At 57.7% G+C, this 19,835-nt stretch overlaps 1 protein-coding gene across 22 annotated transcripts in view; it reads left to right on the plus strand.

Annotated features, from left to right (window-relative positions):
• NCOR2 (nuclear receptor corepressor 2) overlaps positions 1 to 19,835 on the plus strand; it is a 222,235-nt gene that overhangs the window by 50,409 nt on the left and 151,991 nt on the right. For all 22 annotated transcript variants that reach the window (XM_082667549.1, XM_082667548.1, XM_082667559.1 and 19 more), the window contains one exon: positions 19,585 to 19,802. In XM_082667549.1, coding sequence (XP_082523675.1) covers positions 19,698 to 19,802 — 105 coding nt within the window. In that variant the 5' untranslated portion in view covers positions 19,585 to 19,697. The remainder of the gene's footprint in view (positions 1 to 19,584; positions 19,803 to 19,835) is intronic.

Consider the following 19,835-nt stretch of genomic DNA (forward strand, 5'->3'; position numbering starts at 1 on the left):
CTCAGGAGGTCCAGGAAGGTCCGGGAAGGGGCTGCCTCAGGATTCTGGAGGCTTTCAGAGCACCCCAAGCTGGAGACACGTGGGTGTCTGTAGGACCCGGGGTGGGGGTCTGAGCTGCTGAGAGGGGTTCCACCGTCATGTTGGAGCGATGGAGGCTTGTGTTGGCAGGGAGGACATCAGTCACAGCTGAGCGTCTCAGGTTCTGGCTTTGCTGGGCAGAGCCTGGAGGGGCAGGGAGTTGGGTGGGGGGTTAGGGGCGTTCCAGCCCCACGAGCCTCTTTGCTGTTTCTCAGAAGCCCCGATCATGGTCCTGCCTCAGGACCTTTGTACTTGCTGTGCTCTTCTTGAGACGCCGTTCTATGAGATCTTCACAGCTTCCTCTCACTGAGCCTCTGCTCACATGTCACCTCCTGAGAGAGGCCTCCATCATCACTCCTGCCACCTTGCCACTGTCATCACCTGGGATTTACATATGTCCATCAGCCGTGCCCCCCCAAACCCTCCAGGTGGGATTTTGTTCATCTTGGTAACCGCTGTGTCCCTGGCACTGGGCACGTAGTAGGTGCTTAGCAAACAGTTGTTTCTGACTCAGTGTCCCCCACAAGCTGTGGACCTGGGCCTGTCCCCTCGAGGTGAATGGGGACAGATATGCACACCTGCGAGGGCTCCGACTAGGGAGACCCAGGCCCCTCGAGCTGGAATTCATGGTGAGCTCACCTCCCTGCACCCCAGACGTTCTGCTCCCAGGGGTTGAGAATGCATTTGGGGACATTCTTGGAAAACTAGAGTCCTTGGAAAAGCAGTAATTGTATGTTTGCTCAGGAATGCCCTGTAGGAACCCAACAACCATGCCCAGAAAGTCTGCACCTCCTAGGTAGTCAGAGAGGTGGGGCTGGTGAGCAAGGAAACTGGTGGTGGTGGGGGGCCCTGAGGGGTCCAGGGTGCAGGGGAGGGGTGCTGACAGCATCTGCTTCATGTGCTGAAGACTGACCAGGTGGGGCGGGCATTCTGCACAGCTTAACATATTGAGTCCTTCCAACACCCCTGTGATGGGGGCCCTGAATCACCCTTTCCAGATGAGGCACAGAGAGGGTAAGCAGCTTGCCCAAAGACACACAGCCGCAGGCACTCAGTACTCAGAGGCGTAATAGGTAGTGGTGCATGTACACACTGCTGTATTTAAAATAGATAACCCACAGGGACCTACTGTATAGCACAGGGAACCCTGCTCAATACTCTGTAATAACCTAATTGGGAAAAGAATTTGAAAAAGAACAGATACATGTGTATGTGTAACTGAATCACTTTGTTGTACACCTGAAACTAACACAACATTGTTAATCAACTCTACTCCAATATAAAATAAAAAGTTAAAGAGAATAGGTAGTGGCGTTTCCTGTGCAGTCGTTCCTGTGCGCAGGGCGCCACTCAGCTCTTTGAGATGATTTTATTTCACCCTCAGAGTCCCTTTGGCCATCCCTGTCTCACAGGACAGTGGCACAGCTGTAGAGAAGGCAGGATTGGAACCCAGGTTCTGTGGGGGCCCCTCCTCAGAGCAGGTGCTATTTTCCAGGGATCTGGCTCAGACCTGGGAAAGGGCCCACTTCCCAGTCTGCCTCCGAGGCCTGGAGATGCCCGAACTCTTTAGGAAGGCTGGGAGTCGGTTTCTCAGCGCAGCTCTGAAGCTGGAAGGCAGGAGGGGCTGCCTCCTACCCCCCCAGTCGTGGATTTACATGACAATGAGCGCTTTGTGCCTGGCTCCTGCCTCCTTCCCAGGCTAATAACATAATTCCAGGCCTGTGACGTCATAATGGCCCTTTCTGTGCCGAGGTGGGAGGCTGGGCAGCTGTGTGAGCGTCACCAGGGGTGGTGATTATCAGGGGGCAGAGGCTCTCGCCTTCCAGGACCCCCTTTCATCCTTCAGGAGGTGGGATTTGCTCCCATTTGACTCAGGAGCAAACTGAGACTCTGGGGTTTGTGTCCTTCCCCGCCCCCCGCCCCCCAACAGTGCGGAACCACTTCTTGGCCTGTGAAGAGGGAGTGAGTCATCAGCGGTGGGCCCTCTCCTGGAGGCGTGGGTGTGAGAGCGTTCTGCTTCCTCTAAACGGGAGGGAGGCCCTTGTGCCCTGCTCAGAGAAAATGGGTTCAAACCCTGGGCATGTGGCCTAACTCTCTGCGCCTCAGTGTTCTCATCTTAATGCGGACTGTGCTGGGCCTTGGCTGTCAGGCTGAACAGGGAGTGAGCTCTCAGTAGGTGGGCAATCAGAGAAAAGCTGAGGCCAGTGTAGTGGGGTGAACGGAGGCCCCCCAAACATGTGCACCTGGTAATACCCAGCCCATCTAAATGTGACCTGCTTTGGAAAAAGGGTCTTTGCAGATGTGTCTTGAGATGAGGTGATCCTGGGTTACCTGGGTAAGCCCTAAATTCAGTGACCGGTGTCCTTATGAGAGACAGAAAGAAGAAGAAGACACACAGAGGGTGGTCGTGTGACGATGGGTAGAAGCTGGAGGGATGCGGCCACAAGCCAAGGGATGCCTGGAGCCACCAGGAGCTGGAAGAGGCCAGGAAGGATCCTTCCCTAGAGGCTTTGGAGGGTGTGGCTCTACAGACAGCTTGAGCTTCTGGCCTCCGGAGCAGTTAGAGAATAAATTTCAGTGGTTTTAAGCCACCCGGATTGTGATTATTTGCTTACAGTGGATCTAGGGAAACTCATACCGCTGCCCTGCCGGTGATCCCCAGTCTTTGGAGGTTGGGAGAGCTCTCCCTGGGAGGGGTTTGCGTGGTGCCTTTCCCCACCCAAGCCTGAGGGCCCAGGACAAAGTGAGGTGGTTGGGTGCCCAGCGGTGTGGGGAGCCCCATCTGAGGAGCCTGGAGCCAGCCTCCCACAAATTCCAGAACCGCCCACTGCCTGCTGCTACCTCTCCCGCCCCTAAGGAGGAGGCCCAGGACCTGGAGGCTCCCTGGTTCCACGCTGGACCCTCCCCAAGCCCAGAATGCCCATTCCCCACATGCCTGGCAGCTCACCTAGTACCCAGATTGCAGCCATTCCCCAGCAAGCTGCCTCATTTGCCAGGTGCCCTTGAGAAATGGGTACACCAAGGCTCAGCGAGGGCGGGCTACCTGGAGAAGGCCACACAGCCCCTCGGTGGTGGTGACGGCCTTCAGAGTCCCAGTCATGGCTAATGGATGGGCTGGCATTGCAGCTCCCAGGAGGGAGGGATCAGAGTCCTGGGCCACCTTGAAAATGGAGCAGGCGGTGTAGATGGGCATCGGTTTCTGGGACGCGTTGGCCCCGTGTAGATAACACCCTGAAATCTGGCTTTATGTAGATCCTGCCTTGGCCTCGGTTTCTCTGTTTACACAGTGGTCTTTGAGCTTCAGCCCAGAGCCTGGAATTTTGCTCTTAGAGTGTTTGTAGATATAACAAGCATTTATTGAGCGCTTGCTGTGTGCAACATGCTGGGACTCAGCGATGGACAAAACAGATGTGGTTCCTGCTTTCATGGACCTTGTATTTGGGCTTGTGGGGGGATGGGAAATAAGGCAGCAGGACTCTGGCAACAAGGATTCCAGGTCCTGATACGGGCCGGGGGCTGGGGTGGAGGCAAGGATGCTGTCTGCCTTCCCCTTCTGAGGCCTGGGGTCGGTGGTTTGCGGCAAGCTTTGGGTGCTGGCTGGTTAGACATGGAGGTGGCCACGGCCCATCTGCGGTGATCCGTGGTCACCTCCAGCTGGCAAAACTTGACCTGGACCCGTGAGCAGTGATGTTGGGTGTGCCACCTGGAGCCTGGTAGGGTAGATAGGTCTCCCCCAGGCTGAGCAGGGTGGCAGGGGTACAGAGGTTATGGGGTCCCATCACACATTGGATAAGAGGTGGATGCTGGAGAAGGCTTACCTGGGTTTGCATCCAGGCTGTGCCACTTGCTTGCTGTGTGACCTCAGACAAGTTACTTAGCCTCTCTGTGCCTCAATCTTGCCTCTCAGGGCTGTTGGGATGATCAGATGAACCGATGGCAGCGAGCAGCATGTTAGGGATTGGCTGTGATCATGAGCGCGAGGTGCTCACCTTGGATCTCCTGTAGTGACTGCTGAGAACCTGGGAGCTAGAAGTCGTGTTTGTTCATCTTTCCCTGGCCGCGTTCCTATCTGTGGGACATTGGACAGGCTTCTTCGCTCCCAGACCCTCAGGCTCTCTGTCTTTGAAATGGGAGCCAGCGCAAGTCTGTGGCCGCATGGAGGCCGGGAGGAAAGGGATGGTGGAAGGTAGCATTTATGGGGTTGAGGGGGGTGGGGTCAGGATCTCCACCTGCTGGTTCAAGCCTTGGCCACCTTCCAGGCCAGGAGCAGCTGCCCGTTTTACAGCCCAGGGAACTGAGGCCCCAGCGGGAATGGGACCCATGGCACGCCTGTAGGTGGGTGCAGCCCGCGTGGCCTCCTGGCTGCAGACAATGCCTGCCTTCTGACCTGGCTGGGGCTGCTGGGACCTGCTCAAGCGGCCTCTGTTTATCAGCACGTTCAGTTCAGGAGAGCAGATGTTCAGAGAGAGAGAGAGAGAGAGAGAGCGCGCGCGGCAGAGAGAGGGAGACAAGTGCACTCGGGATGTTACTCCAGAAACTGAGGCTGGAGGCTAAATTTACTGCGCAGGGCAGTGTGGGTGGGGTGTGCCTGCGGCTGAGGAGTGACCCAGATCTGAGTCAGCCAGGAGGGGCACCTTTATCTGCAAAGCCACTGTCTGCTGTATCCCCATTAGAGCCACTGACGGCTCAGGACTGGGCTGGGAGACGCCACTTCTTCTGGGTGAGAGACAGGGCAGGCGTGTCCCAGGCTCCTTCCTCCTACGTGGAGTCTGGCCCGGGCTCCATCTCATTTCTCCTTGCCTCCTTCTGGCTGGCTTTAGACCTCTCCCTACCTGTACAGGTGAGGAGACCAGAGGGCGGAGGAGATCTGATTCTGGGGAGAGATTTCCTGGGGCTTAGAAGCTGGGCTTTCGGGCGTTGCTATCGTAGGTCTCTTGGTTGCAATTGTCAGACTCCCTGCTTCTCCTGTATTTAACACAAAAGGCTCAGGTAAGCTTCAGGCAAGGTTGGATCTAGGGGCTCAGGTGACGAGGTGCTTTTCCTTGTCCAGTCCCTGGTAGCACAGCCTCATCCCAGCTCAGCGGCCCCAGTGGAAGGTAAGCCTGTCGTTCCCCATATTCCAGCAAGTCTTGGGAATGAACTTTTATCAGCTCAGCTTGAGAGTTAAGCCCCTCCCAAATCAATCACTGCAGCTGGTGCTGGTTGGCCAGACCTGGGAGGCGGGGTCAGCCTCCCCCAAGGCCAGGAGTGAGGGCTGCAGGAGGGTTGGTGGCCCAAGGACAATGGGGTTTGGTTTGCCATGGACAGCTCCATGTGTTGGAGATGAGCCAGCGCCCCTTTCACAGCCAGTGTGTGTCCTGTAGGGGTTAGGGTGGTGTCGCTGATGGGTAAGTGGCCCAGCCCCTCTCATTCCCTGTTGTCATTAGGGGCCTCCCGGGCCCCGCCTCCGGCCTTTGCCCAGGCCAGACACTTGCCATCCCCCCTCCCTGAAGCTCCCCGGGCTTTGCTGGACCCTCTCTTGTGGCTCCCAGCTGACCACATGTCAGAAGCCACAGGTCACATCCTGGCAGTGCGAGGGCTGGATTTGGATGTCAGACTGATTTATTGCATTGGGTTTATAGTCAGTGTTTTTTTGTTTTTTTTTTTTTTGATGTGGACCATTTTTAAAGTCTTTCTGGAATTTGTTACAGTATCGCTTCTGTTTTACGTGTTTGTTCTTTGGCTGCACGGCAGGCGGGACCTTAGCTCCCCGACCAGGGATCGACCCCACACCCCATGCATTGGAAGGCGAAGTCTTAACCACTAGACTGCCAGGGAAGTCCCCGAGTCAGTGTTTTTTTAAATAAAAATTGCAAATTGAGGGATGTCTGAAAATCAGACTTTCTTCTCCTGAAAGAACTGGAAGCTGTGATCCCCTGGGCCACCCCCTTCCTGTGCCCTTTCACACACACGCGCGCACACACACGCACACGCACACACGCACACACACACGCACACGCACGCACACACGCACACACACGCGCGCACACGCACACACGCGCACACACGCACACACGCACACACACGCACACGCGCACACACGCACGCACGCACACGCGCGCACACACGCGCGCGCACACACACGCACGCACACGCACGCACACGCACGCACACACGCACACACACGCACACACACGCACATGCACGCACACGCACACACACGCGCGCGCGCACACACACACACGCACACACACGCACGCACACACACACGCGCGCACACGCACGCACACACGCACACGCACACAGCCCCCCGCCCCTCCTTGTCACGGCCCCAGCCTGGCCTGAGGGTATTGCAGGCCAGGCTGGTGGATGTGCACAGCCCTCCTTTCTCTTTCCGCCTCCCTACTTCCGGCCTGGGACCCTCCGCCCTGGAGCCTTTTTGCTTCTCCTCCCTCCCTGGGGCGCTCTTGCCGCTCCTGGGCAGGGAAGCCGTTCGCTGTCTGGAACTCCTGGCTGCAGGGCTGGAAGACCTTTTGAATTCCTGATCACTCCTCCGTCATCAGAGACTCAGCAACGAATGCCCTCGAGCTAATTCAGTGGCCTGGTTGCGTCCACATTTGGACAGAGCTGATCAAAGTGGATCCTTTCTCCCTCGGCCTGGGCGTCTGGGTGGCAGCAGGGGCCTCCCAGCCAGGCCTGTGGGAGGTGGGCCTACAGGGGTCCAGACTGGTAGTTTGCTGGGGGTCCGGGATGGGGGGGGGCGGGATGCATGGGAGGACGGTAGGTGAGTGGGTGGGCTCCCGGCCTAGAGCAGCTATTCTTAGCAGCAGAAACATTTGTCCTTGTTCACATGTGGCGGAGGACGTCCCCCGGAGATCTGCCCTGAAATATTAGGGATGACCCCATAAATTCTTCGGAAAGCCGTCCTTGAGGGCTTGTGTGTGTGGAGGAGGCGTTTCCGGCAGCTGCACAGCTGTGGACACGTTTGCCAGATGTTGGTGCAGGGGAGTTGGTGGGAGCCCAGGGGCTGCCGCCCTCACCCTCGGGGTCTCTGCACTGGCTGTGAGCCATGGGGTGGAGACTGCAGTCCAGCGGGCATTGAGAGAGCCGCTTTGGGCCTGGCCTCAGGTTTCAGGGTCCAGGGGCCCATCTCAAGGGGCAGAGAGTTTCTGGTCAGCCCTTCCCTGGGTCCAGGCCATATGGTTGGAGGCGGCTGGTCAGTGGAGACTTCTGAGGGACCAGCGCTGTGAGACGCTGGTCTGCGGGCCCAGTTGTGCCCCGTGGCCATTGGGTGCTGAGGTGAGATGGGCTGAGACCGCCCTTTGACTGTGGTCCCTCTCAGCCCTTGGCTGTGAGGGGCTGCTGAGTGCTAGGCAGCGCCCTTGGCCACACTGTCTTTTTTCATGGGGGCTGCTCTGACAGTGGGAACCACCACAGAGCAGCTGGGTGCTCTTAGCTAGCAGTCAGGGAGTCCTCCCTGGAGGAGGTGTGTGTGTGTGTGTTCAAAATTTAAAGAAAAAAATTTTAAACTGTGGCACCACACACATAACAGAAAGCTGACCATCTCGACCATTTTTAAACGTACAGTCCAGTAGCGTTCGGTACGTTCACACTGCTGTGCAACCATCCTCGCCAGAACTTTTTTTATCTTGCAGAGCAGGAGCTCTGTGCCCATTAAACACGAGCTCCCCCGTGCCTCCCCCAGGCCCTGGCACCCACCCTTTTACCTTCTGTCACTCTGACTCCTCTGGGCACCTCATCTGGGCGGAATCTACAGTGTTTGCCCTTTTGTGTCTGGCTTATTTCACTTAGCAGAATGTCAAGCGCTGGGTTCTGTGGCCTCTTTTCTCTTCAGTTGTTGGTTCAGTCCGACCCAGGCAGCCAAGTGGACGGACCCAGGACCCCAGCCCCTCATCCTTTAGAATCCCAGGGTCCTCCTGGGGACCCCCTTCATAGGCGCACCCCACATCCCAGCCTCAGGGCAGGGGGTTAATCGGTTTGCCCAGGTCACACAGCCGCCGCCCAGACACCAGCCTCTTTTCTGTGTCCCGTCCCCCCCTCCACCGCTTCCCTCTGCAGAGAAAATTGCCGTTTGGAAGGCCAGATGGAGGAGCCGGGTCTAATGGAAACCACGTCCCTCCCAGGGTGCCCAGAACTTAATGAGGAAGAGCCTGGAAAAATCCGGCGTAATGTTTGTGAAATACCCCAGAGGGAGGTCGTGTCGCAAGGCAAGGGTTCTCGTGCGGAACCCTGTGACCTGGTGTGCCAGGAGGTTTGTCAGGGCTGTGGTTTCTCTCTCAACCTCTCTCTCTCTTCCTTTTAAAATTAAAAGGGGAAAAAAGAAAAAGAGTCACAGAGGAAGTGATTTTGAGCAGCTCTTGCCCTGGCAGGGAAGCTGGGCCGGGAGGCTGAGCTGGCCGCAGCCCAGCGGACACAAACGTACCAATTAAATTGGAAACAGAAACGGGCCTCCTTGACAGCTCCAACCAGCGCCGCATCCCTGCTTGCTTTGGGAGGGGGCCTGGGCTGGCGGTTTAGGGCATCAGAATGACGCCTGGCAGCTTTCTGGCTGTGTGACCTTGGGCAAGTGAGTTCACCTCTCTGAGCCTCGGTTTCCTGATCTGTTGAATGGGGATGATCATGTTTGGTGACGGAAATCAGATTCTTCCGGTGAGTGGGAGCCTGTGGATGAGGTAGAACCTGCCGGTAGCAAGGGGCGGGTATGAGGGACCTGGGAGGGTTTCTCGAAGCAGAATCGGTGGCAGAGGGTGGGCGGAGGTTCTCCCAGTGGCTGGGGATCCTTTTTCAGGGAGGTAAGAGGTGGGGCAGGTGTTGGGGGCGTGTTTTTCCCTGGAAGGTTTTTTGTTTTCTTTTTCCTTCTTCTTTATTTTTTTTTATTGGCCGAGCTGTGCAGCTTGCAGGATCTTTGTTCCCCAACCAGGGATCGAACCCGTACCCCCTGCAGTGGGAGCGCAGAGTCCTAACTACTGGACCGCCAGGGAAGCCCCTTCCCCGGAAGGTTTGATGCAGGATGTGGCGTTTGGGGGTCTCTCCTCCACGGCCTCCCAGCCAGGCTGCAGCGGCATTTCTGTCGCGGGACCTGGCTGTCCTGGTGCAGCTGGAGCCCGTCCCCCCTGCATGGCCCCTGGGCTCAGTGCAGGCCACTGTGCCCACCTCCTCAGACGCCTGGACCACGTGGGCCAAGCGATCCGGCTGAGGAGGGTGGAGTCTGGCCATTGCAGCACCAGCCTGCTGACCCTCTCTGGGCCTCAGTTTCCCATCTGCAACAAGAGGGCAATGAGTGAGACGTTGTGTAGACAAGGTCTCAGGGCTGAGAAGAGCAGCACCCCCTTCTCCTTGTTTCCAGACTGCGAGGGCCTGCTCACCCCGGGAAGCACCCTCTGCTTTTTCTGTTTTCAGGTGTGGGTGTCCCTGGTCTCACCTCCTCATCAGGGACTCACTCTACCGTTTGGTCGGCTCACCTCCCGCAGCCTCAGTTGGCTCATCTGCAAAGTGGGGATAGTCAAGGTCACTACCTCTGCCAGTGACATCATCACTGCCGTGGCTGCTTACCTTGCCTGTCTCCCTCCCTCGTCCCAGTTTTTGGAGCAGCGCAGGGTAGTAACAGCCACAGCTCTTGTTCTGGGGACTCATTTATGGGTGTTGAACTTCCCGTAGATCTTTTCCCAATGAATCCTCTTTCCACTGGCCCTTGGAAGAGAGTTTTACAGATGGGACAATAAAGCCCAGAGAAGTCGGGACTGCGCCCAAGGTCACACAGCTACGTCGTGGCAGAGTTGGGATTTGAACCCATTTGGTCACTTTCCACACGTAGCAACGCGCGGGCACGAGGTGGCTTGGTGGAGGGGGTACATGTCTAGGGTTAGGGCAGCCTGCTGGAGGGCACCACCTTTCCTTAGTGACTGAGGGGCTGTGACAGCTCACAGCCTCCAGGGCTCCTACTATGCATGTGATACCCGGTGGGGCTGAAACTGCAGGTCAGGAGCTCAGACTGGGGGCGGGGAGACAGTGGGTCAACAGACGGTGGTGGTGCATGGCGTTGGGCCCAGGGGAGCGGCGGGAAGAGAGAAGCTTGCGGGAGCCCAGGCTGGCAAGTTAGAGTTGGGGTCGGGTTCTCGGGAAGTGATGGTGGAGGTGAGAGCTCCAGCCAGCCAGCCAGGCCGGACGGAGAAGGGGAACTGAGCCCTTGGCCTTTGAGTACCGTTGGCCTGGCTGGGGATAGAAACGAACATAGCTGACCAGGAGAGGGTGTGTCCATCCCATGTGGGTAGCTCCTGCCTGCCTCCAGCCGGTCGTGCCCCTAAGTGATTTTGTTGTAGGAAAAAACACACACGATTTACCATTGGAACCATATTGAAGTGTACGGTTCGTGGGCATTGAGTAGAGTGAGTGGTGTGTCACCATCACCGCTATCTCGTGCTGCAACATGTTCATCCCCTCAAGGGGAACCTAATAACCATGAATAGTCGCTCCCCTTCCTCCCCTCCCCCAGCCCCTGACAGCCACCAGCCCGCATCTGACTCAACGGATCTGCGTCTTCTGGACATTGCACATAGATGGCGTCATTCAGCGTGTGGCTTGGCATGGTGTTTCCATGGTTTTTATGCCCCTTTTCATGGCTAAATACTATTCCAGTGAATGGATGGGCCGCGTTCTGTTTATCTGCTCGTCAGTTGATGGACATGTGGGTTGTCTCTATGGATACGTTTTGGCTGTTGTGAATAGCACTGCTGTGAACATTCATGTGCGTTTTGTCTCGTCACCTGTTTTCGTTTCTGGGGCTGGATGTCTGGGAGTGGAATTGCCGGGTCCTCTGGCGTCTCTGTGTTTAGCTCACTGAGGCGCTGCCAGACTGGTTTCCGCAGAGATTGCACCATTTTACGTCCCCACTGGCAATACGCGAGAGTCCCTGGTTTTCAGAGAAGCCAGACGTTGGGGTTTTTCTGTGAAATCCTCTTCATAGCGCCTCGTGCTGAGCTCGTCGCTGGGGCCTGGCTGAGCTGGGTGGGGAGGGGGAAGCAGGTCCCTGGAAGACTGCCCGGCGGGAGCAGATCCGGGGTCTGGGCCACAGTCTGGGCCCACGGGAAGCTGTTGTTCTGGCTGTTGCTTGGCGCATGCGTGTGGCGTGATGGCTCGTGTTACCCGGGGTTGTAGATCCCTTGGCCACAGGGGAGATGTTTCTGAGGCTGGAGTGGGCTGGCTTTTCTTTTCTCCTTTTCCCCAGGAGGGAGGGGTGCTGGCTATGGCTTGAGGAGGAGAAGTGGTGCCCCGGGGAGGGTGGGCCTTGAGTCCCTCCCTTTGCGCTTCTGGAGTTCGGGACCAGAGGCAGTTTTCCCCAGGGATTCTGTGCCCAGCAGCCTGGGGCTTGGGGAGCACTTGTGTGGGCTTGGGCCATGGGGAGGACGGTGCTTCTGTGTGTCCCCCATGGTGGCTTGCAGGGAGCCTGACGTGGGGGGATATTAGTGGAATAAAGACACGCTTGGCTCTGGGGGTTGGTTAAAAAAGTAAGACCAGAAAACCCCTGGAAAATGGAACAGTTAAACTGATATGCATTGGTTGATTAGCCCATCCATCCATCCATCCTCCATCCATCCATCCATCCGTCCTCCCTCTCCCTTCCCTTTACCTCTCCTTTATCCATCCATCTCTCATTCATCTTAGCATCAATCCTTCATCCGTCCATCCATTCTCCCTTCGTCCGTCCATCCATCCATTTCCCGGTGAGCACCTGGCTGGGTGCTTTCCCTGTTGGGACAGACCTGTCACTGGATGTCAGCTCTGACTGGCAAGCCTTTTTGTCTGACTGGTTCGCTGCTGTAGCTGCAGTGTTTGGAACAGTGCCTGCCCATTGTAGATACCCAAATAATTTCCTGATTGGCCAGGATGTGTGGAGACCCCATTGGCATGGGTTTGTTTAGCTTGGTCCCAGCTTGCGGGGGGCAGGTGGCACCTCTGTGGGCAGCAGCTTGAGTTGGCTCTGAGTATGGTGACCCTCAGCTACTCCAGGCCACCGCCCCTCGGGCAGGGCCAAGGACAGGCTGTGAGTGGGGTCCTGGCTCCTCCTTAGGGAGCCCAGTGACCTCTTTGCCAGGTAAGGGGCAAGGAAGCTGGTCTTCCTCCTTTAACAGAGTTAGGATTACAGGTGGGTCAGCCCTTTTATGCACAGAGGCCTGCACCCGTGGCTCCTTGACAGGGGGCACAGCTGAAGTTTCCTTGAGTGCAGAGATGCCAGGGGCAGGTTTGATATAGGAGACCCTTCACATCATCCCTGCCCAGAGGTGTGGCATCCTTCCCATCTCACTTGGAGTGAAAGCCCCATGTGACCTCCACTCTCACCATTCGGGTCCCCCTGCTGTTCCTCTCCCACCTCAGGGCCTTTGCACTTGCTGTCCCCTCTGCCTGGAACACCCTTCCAAGACATCTGCTGGTTCCCTCTCTCCCTTCCTCCACAACTTTGCTTAAAGATGCCTTCCGGTGAGGCTGTCCCTGACCACCCACTTTAAAACTGCACCTCACCCCCCATCCCCTGCCTACCCACCTCACGCTTCTGTTTTTCTCCATAGCACAGATACTGTCCACCACCCTATAATTACTCCCGTCTCACCCAGTGGAATGTCAGCTCCGCGAGGGCGGGGAGTTTGGGTCTGTTATTCTCTGCTGCGTCCCGGCACCTGTCCCACAGGAGGCGCCTGTAAAGCGTGATTGGCAGCGGGCAGCAGCCAGGGCAGGGGGCAGGAGCTTTGCCTTTGCCCCGGTCCATGTGGGCCATACAGGCTCCGTGAGCCAGGCCGGATGAGGCTCCCCACGCCACTTCCCATCTTCATCTTCTGACTTAGTTCAGAGCTGGGCTCCCGGGCGTCTCTTCTGTGCCGTGAGCCCCTGCAGAAGGTGGCCATCAAATGCTTGGCCGGTCCCCGATTTTTACAGCATGGCAGAAGCTAGAAACACAAGGTGGGAGCAGTCAGCTTCATCCTAGCTGCTGTCTCCGTAGCAGCTTAACCTCACACCCCAGCACTGCTTCTGTCCTCAAGTCCTGCCCCATCCGCCCTCCACTGCCCCAGGGCTGGCCTCCGGGTCTCCATTCTCCTCGGGCCAAGCCGCCTGACACCTTTTTGTTTAGTAGATATTTATTGGGTGCCTACTTTGTGCCAGGCTCTGGGATATAGCAGTGGACAAAGCAAATATTTATTGAGCACCTATTGTATTGGGTTAAATGACGTCCTCCCCAAATTCACGTCCACCCGGAACCTATGAGTGTGATTTGATTGGGAGAGAGGGTCTCTTGCAGATGTAATTAGTTAAGATGAGGTCACACTGGAGAGGGTGGGCCTTAAATATAATTGGAGTCCTTATAAGAAGGGCAAGCATAGGCACATGGGAAAAAAGGCCACGTGAAGATGGGCAGAGATTGGAGCAATGGGGCCTCAAGGAAACCTGGAGCCGCCAGGAGCTGGAAGGGACAAGGAAGGATCCTCCCCTGGAGCCTCTGGAGGGAGTGTGGCCCTGCTGACACCTGGAGTTTGGACTCCTGGCCTCCAGGTCAGTGGGAGGATCCACTTCCGTTGTCTTTAGCCATCCACTCTGTGGCGTTTTGTCATGGCAGCGCCAGGAAAATAACACACCTACTGTGTGCCAGGCACCACGCCCCTCACGGGGGGTCCAGCAGCCAATTAAAACATTTAGGGAGCAGCTACTGCACGTCAGACACTGAGGAGACCGGCAGGGCCCCTGCCCACAGGCTCCCAGCACACGTGTGTGTCCCTGGCCCGAGACAGGCTGGCTGGGGTGGGGTGTCGTAGACCGTGTCCCCTCTGTGGGCCTGGCGGCCACTCGAGCGCCGCGGGGGGTTCTGAGGAGCGCGCGGGTCAGCGCTGACAGCTGACCTTAAATTCTGAAGCTCCCCCACCTGCCACAAGTCCCAGCGTCGGTCCGGTTAGTTCCAAGAAAATGTCAGGCGTGTGCAGTGCAGACAGCTCCCCTTTCATCTTCCTGGGCTCAGGTCTGAAGGCTCCCAGGCACATTTCAGCTTCCGTTCCGGCCCCTTAGCAAACACCCCCTCCGCCTCCCCGTGCCCGCAGAGACATCCCAGCCCCAGTGGCTGTAACCCCACCCTCCCCGATCTGAGCCTGGCTGCTCAGACTCGGAAAATCTGTGGAATGTGTCTTGGTGTGGCCTCCCTGGCCGTCTTGCCTGGGGCCCGAGAGGGGATGTCCGGGCAGGACGGAAACTTCCCCCCGGAAAGAGGCCTCTGCCCAGCAGGGTCAGGGGATGCAGGTGTGGCGGGCTCCAGCCTCACCTCGTGTTACTGGCGCTCACCTCCGCCTGACAGTTTCGTTCGTTGAGCACCTGCTGTGTGCCCGGCGCTATGTTAGGCCCTGCAAGGCAGACACAGAATCACAGGCAGTGAGCTTTCTCTGTGGATGGAACCCGGGCTTGGCAGGCTTGTGGGGTGCTGCCGAATCAGACCCACAGCCTGTGGGGCTCTCCCAGGGTGGCTGCGTGGCCCTGGCCGTGTGCACGGGTGCTCCCAGCATGGGCTGGGCCTGCAGTTGCAGCCCTCCCCCAGCCGGCTCTGTGGGCCCGCGGTTTTTGGTTTGGATATGCGAGGCCCGGTGGGGCTTGCGGCGTCCCCGTCCTGTGGGACTCAGCAGCATCGCATGCCACCGGCAAAGCCGGTCCCTAACCTCGCCAGAGCGCTCTCTCTTCCCCGCGGAGCCCTGACGTGGCTGAGTTTGCCTTATTGAGCACCTGCTGTTTACCAGGCACCCTTCACAGGTGTGCTGTCCTCCTGGGTCCGTGGAGCGAGGACACGCATGTTCCCTGTCTACAGTGGAGGAAACTGAGGACAGAGCCCCGAGGCACCTTGCCTGAGGGGGGAATGACAGGCCCCTGTCCCTGGGGGGCTGCTCGGCCTCCCTCACCCCCAGAGCAAGATGTGTCTTTGGCTGGCGGGCTCCTTCTCGACTTGCACGCCGTCTGCTGCTGCTTCTCTGTTCCTGCTATCCCGATCCCACTGGTGCCATCTCGTGCAGGGACACTTGCGAGAGCCCCCAGGCCTCTGGGTTACACACTCGCTCTTCACGGCGCCTGCTTGTCAAACACCCCGATCCTTTCTTCTCTCCCTCCACCACCTTCCGTGGCTCCCCATTGCCCTTTGAACAAAATCCATCCTTTCCATGGTTCGTGGGCCTTGAATGACTTGATGAATTTCTCAAGCACGAGATGCCTGGTCTCATCTCCGGGGTCTTGCTCAGGTGGTGGCCTCTGCCCGGAGCCCCCTCCACTTCCCCCTCCCCCGGCTGTGTCTTGTTCACGCTCCAGAAAGTTCTCTCTGCCACCCCCTCGCCCTCCCCAAGGCTTCCAGAGCCCCCAGCCTGCTCTCAGAAGTCACTATTTGCTGGTTGTCTGCAGTCCGCCGGGGCACCGAGACCCTCTGTGGCCTGGACGCTGCCTCGTTCACTAGCCTGGAGCTCAGCTCACAGTGGGGACCCCAAAGGGTCTGGAGATCAACGGATGTCCACCACCCTCTCCTGACCCCAAAGCTCCCAGACCCTGCAGTGATATTGGGGTCCCTGTATCGCACTCCTGCTCTGACCTGGATCCATTTCTCAGAACCCTTTTCAGCCGAGACCAGATCCAGGAGCCCCAACGTCGCCCCATGGATTGCTCGCATCCTCTCCTACCCTTGTCTTTGATGAAGTAATGTCATATTTTTTCCTGGCATGCACGTCCAAATGCTGCTGATGAGGTCAAAGCTTAATCCCCACCCCTGCCCCGCCGTTCACAGTGTTATGCAAACACCACTTTTATCTAGTTTCGAAACATTTCCGTCATTGCATGGTAACCCTCATACCCATGAGTCGCTCCACACCCCTCCATCCCACCCCCCGCCCTTGGCACCCACCGGTCTGCTTTCTGTCTCTGTGGATTTATCATTCTGGACATTTCCTATACGTGGAATCATAAGGTATCTGTCCTTTCGTGTCTGGCTTCTTTCACTTAACATCGTGTGTGCAAGGTTCATCCACGTTGTGACATGTGTCAGTGCTCGGTTCTTTTTTATAGCTGAATCATATTCCGTTGTACAGATAGACCACGTTCTGTTTCTTTCTCCACTCATTGGTTGATGGGCACTTGGGTTGTTTCCACCTTTGGCTATAGTGAATACTGCTGCTGTGAATACCTTGGTTTGTTTCAGTCTCTGTTTTCCATTCTTTTGGGTATACGCCTAGGAGTGGAATTGCTGGGTCCTACGGTAATTCTATGTTTAACATTTTTAGGAACTGTCAAACTATTTTCCTAAAAATAATTTTTTTTTTCAAGTTGGCAAAAAATATGGCTAAGGTTGGGGGCGATAGAAATGGAGCTTATTAAAATAAGCTCGTGGTGAATGCAGGAGGTGCAAGACCCCCAGAGTCCCCTGGCTTCGGGGACAACCTGCACACGAGGATGCTGGGCCGTGGAGCTGGCGGAGTGATCCTCTGACAGGTGGGTGGTGGGGGCATGAACCCCGAGCTCGGCGGTGGACACTCTGTGAACGTTGAGGTCGTGGGAAGCCAGGCCTTGGCGCGAGGAGGGTGGGGAAGTGGCCGAGGATTCTCCAGGGCTGCTTTGAAAAGGTGTCACTTCCCTGGCGTCTGGAGCCCACATGCAGTGCACGCCGTGAGCATCTTTCCGGGGCTGCCGTCCCTCAGTCGGCCTTTCATTAGGCAAAGGAGGTTAGAAATCTGCTGGTAAATTAGACTTCTCACCGCCTCATGCGATGCGAAGTCACATAGCAACTTGGAAGTTGCGCGTGGTGCCCTTGGAAAGGCAAGCAGATTGGGCTTCTCTCTGCCCAGGTGCTGCTCTCTTCCTCTTGCAGAGAGCGGGCAACCGTTTAAAACCCAGAGAGAGGGCTTCCCTGGTGGCGCAGTGGTTGAGAGTCCGCCTGCCGATGCAGGGGACACGGGTTTGTGCCCCGATCCGGGAAGATCCCACATGCCGCGGAGCGGCTGGGCCCGTGAGCCACGGCCGCTGAGCCTGTGCGTCCGGAGCCTGTGCTTTGCAACGGGAGAGGCCACAACAGTGAGAGGCCCGCGTATCGCAAACAAAAACAAAAAAACCCGAAAAAAACCCAGAGAGAGGCCGGAATAGAGCTGGCTTTGCTGCATCAGACCACCAGGGTCTGCTGGGCTTTGTGGTGAGCTGGGACACAGGGAATTCTGGGACAGGGCCCAGCACTGGTGGCCACAACTGACCCCTCTCCCAAGGCCAGTCTCTTGTCTCTGGGCTGCCGGAGGGCTGCCGCGTTGCTCTTGGTGGGGACTGGCGGGGGCAGCTCTGCCTCCCTTCCATGTCCACAACATCACTGTGACCGGGCTGCAGCTACTGCAGTGACAGAACTAGTGACTGTAGTAACAGTAGCTCCCATTTGCTGAGCAGGACTGTTCCCACGTTCATAAGAATTACGCAGTGCACCCTGTCGCGGTGTCTGGGAAAAGTCCACGTGGGCTTTTTTCCTGAGGTGGTCATAGGTGTGGCAGTTTGGGCTCTGGAATTCTTTGGCTTTGCAGTGTTGGAAGGATTGACAGCACCCGATGGAAAGGTTGCCTCCTTTGTGACTCCCTCCTTCTCTGGGTGAGTCAGAACTTTTGATGGCAAAGTGACAGAAAGCTGGGTTGGGCTGGCAAAGGCAAAACACACAGAAGGAGTGCCTTGGCTTCCCTAAATGAAGAAGCAGCTTTGATCTGCCTTCAGGCATGGCTGTATCAGGACCCAGCTGTGCTCTCTCTACCCTTCAGATCTGCCTTCCTGGGAGTATGGTCTCGGGTAGGTCCCTGCCAAGTGGTGGTCCCCGAGAGCGCCAGGCTTTCACCCTCCTGGCTTACAGCCCCAGTGGATAGTGCCTGTTTCTGGTTCCTTCTCAGAGTCTCAAGACTGACTCTCATTGGCTCAGATTGGGTCAGATGCCCATCCCTGAACCAATCGCTGGCCCAGGGGCAGCAGGAATCTGATTGGCCAGGCCCAGATCACATGATCACTCCTGGAGTCTGGGGAGGGAAGATGGTTGCTAAAAAAAAAAAGTCAAGTCTACTGTAGCAGGAGACGGGGATGGGAAGTGGGATGCAGTCATGGCCCCCAGGTGGGAGGGAAGGGGGTCTTGTTCTTCCTTTGACCACCATGATCTCAATCCTCCCCCCCAATATCCCTCCACATCAGGCCTCCAAAGGGCAGAGGTTTAGGGCGTCCACGCCCTTGAAACAGTTGTCAGTGGAGGGCAGGGCGATGAGGGACGTTGTGATGAAAGTACAGGGAGCTGGGGGTACACATGAGATGCAACCCCAGCCCGAGAGGGAACGTCACATGGGGCATCCAGGTGCCGGGCCCCTGCGCCATCTTGGATTCTCCTTAGCTCCTGGGTGGCGGGTGTGAGTGGGGGGTTTGCACATGGCAGGGGCCTGATGGACACCCCTTTTCTGAGTGGCTGAGTGTGGAGGAGGCCTGAGACCTGCCCGGCTTTCAGCCCGGGCCTGGGCGGCGGAGCCAGTTATAACCTTGGGCAGGCTGCATTGAGCAGTGGCTGGCGGAGAAGAGAGAGAAGGGTCCTGGGGAGGTTGGGGCCCCCCGGAGATTTCTGGGCAAAGGCCCCTTCTGACCAGGGGCTCTCTTGCTCTCTTGACTTGAGTCCTTTCTTCTTCCTGGGCCTCAGTTTCCCCATCTGTAAAGCCAGTGGACTCCTTCCATCATGGACACATGAGTGCTTTCTTCCCCATGGACAGCATCCTTTGCCTGCCCCTCCGGGAGACACAGGGGGCCCAGCCGGCTCTCATCCGTGTCCTCGGCTGTTTCCCCAGTGTGGCCCTCGGGCTCCCAGTCGCTTCGCTCTCAGTTCACGTCCGGGCCAACCTCACATCTGTCCTGCTCCCCCGTCGTAGTGTCACTCACCCTCCCCAGAGGGTCACTGGGAGGCCCAGGCAGGCCCGACCTTGCCCGGGGTTACACGGTGACCTGCGTTCTGCCCGCGCCGACCCTGTTCACCGCCATCACCCTGGACGAGTGTACGGACTTTTCCCCTCCCGGGACAGCAGTCGCCTGCCTGAGCTGCCAGGTGCTTTCGGGGAACCTTGCCCTGGTGACTCAAACTGGCAGAGGACTTGGGGTGGGGTGGGGTGTGCTGAGGGTGCTTGGGAGCCATGGGGGGGTTGTGGGGGCAATGCCCGCAGAGTTAGAGCTCCCGTGCCTGCTGAACGAGGGCCTTGGCGGCGGGGAGGACACGGCTGTCACCGATGTGGCTTGTGCCGCAGCTGCTGGCCTGTGGCTTGGAGAGGCCCCAGACACCACGTGGCGTCTCCCGCTGCTGTCGGTGGGCACGGAGCTTGCCAGTGGCACGGAGGGGGGTCCTGGAGGACCCTGTCTGCTCTCTCTTCCTCACAGGGGCCACAGGAAGGACTTGGGGCCCCGCCAGGGTCTGCAGGGAGCAGCCGCCCTGGGACTGATCTCGCTTTTGCTTTTCTGGTCTCACAGGTGCCTGGGACAGGGTGGCCCTCGAGCAGATGACGGAGACTGGCTTTTAATCCTCGGAGACCATTGAGAGGGAGCTTACAGGGGCTCACGAGCCCCCCTGGACGCCCACCACCATGTCGGGGTCCACGCAGCCCGTGGCACAGACGTGGAGGGCCACCGAGCCCCGTTACCCGCCCCACGGCGTTTCCTACCCCGTGCAGATCGCCCGGCCACACACGGTAAGCGGCACAAATATGCACCTGGGGTCACCT

Source organism: Grampus griseus (assembly GCF_964374135.1).
Source record: "Grampus griseus genome assembly, chromosome: 12".
NCBI classification, from domain to species: Eukaryota; Metazoa; Chordata; class Mammalia; order Artiodactyla; family Delphinidae; genus Grampus; species Grampus griseus.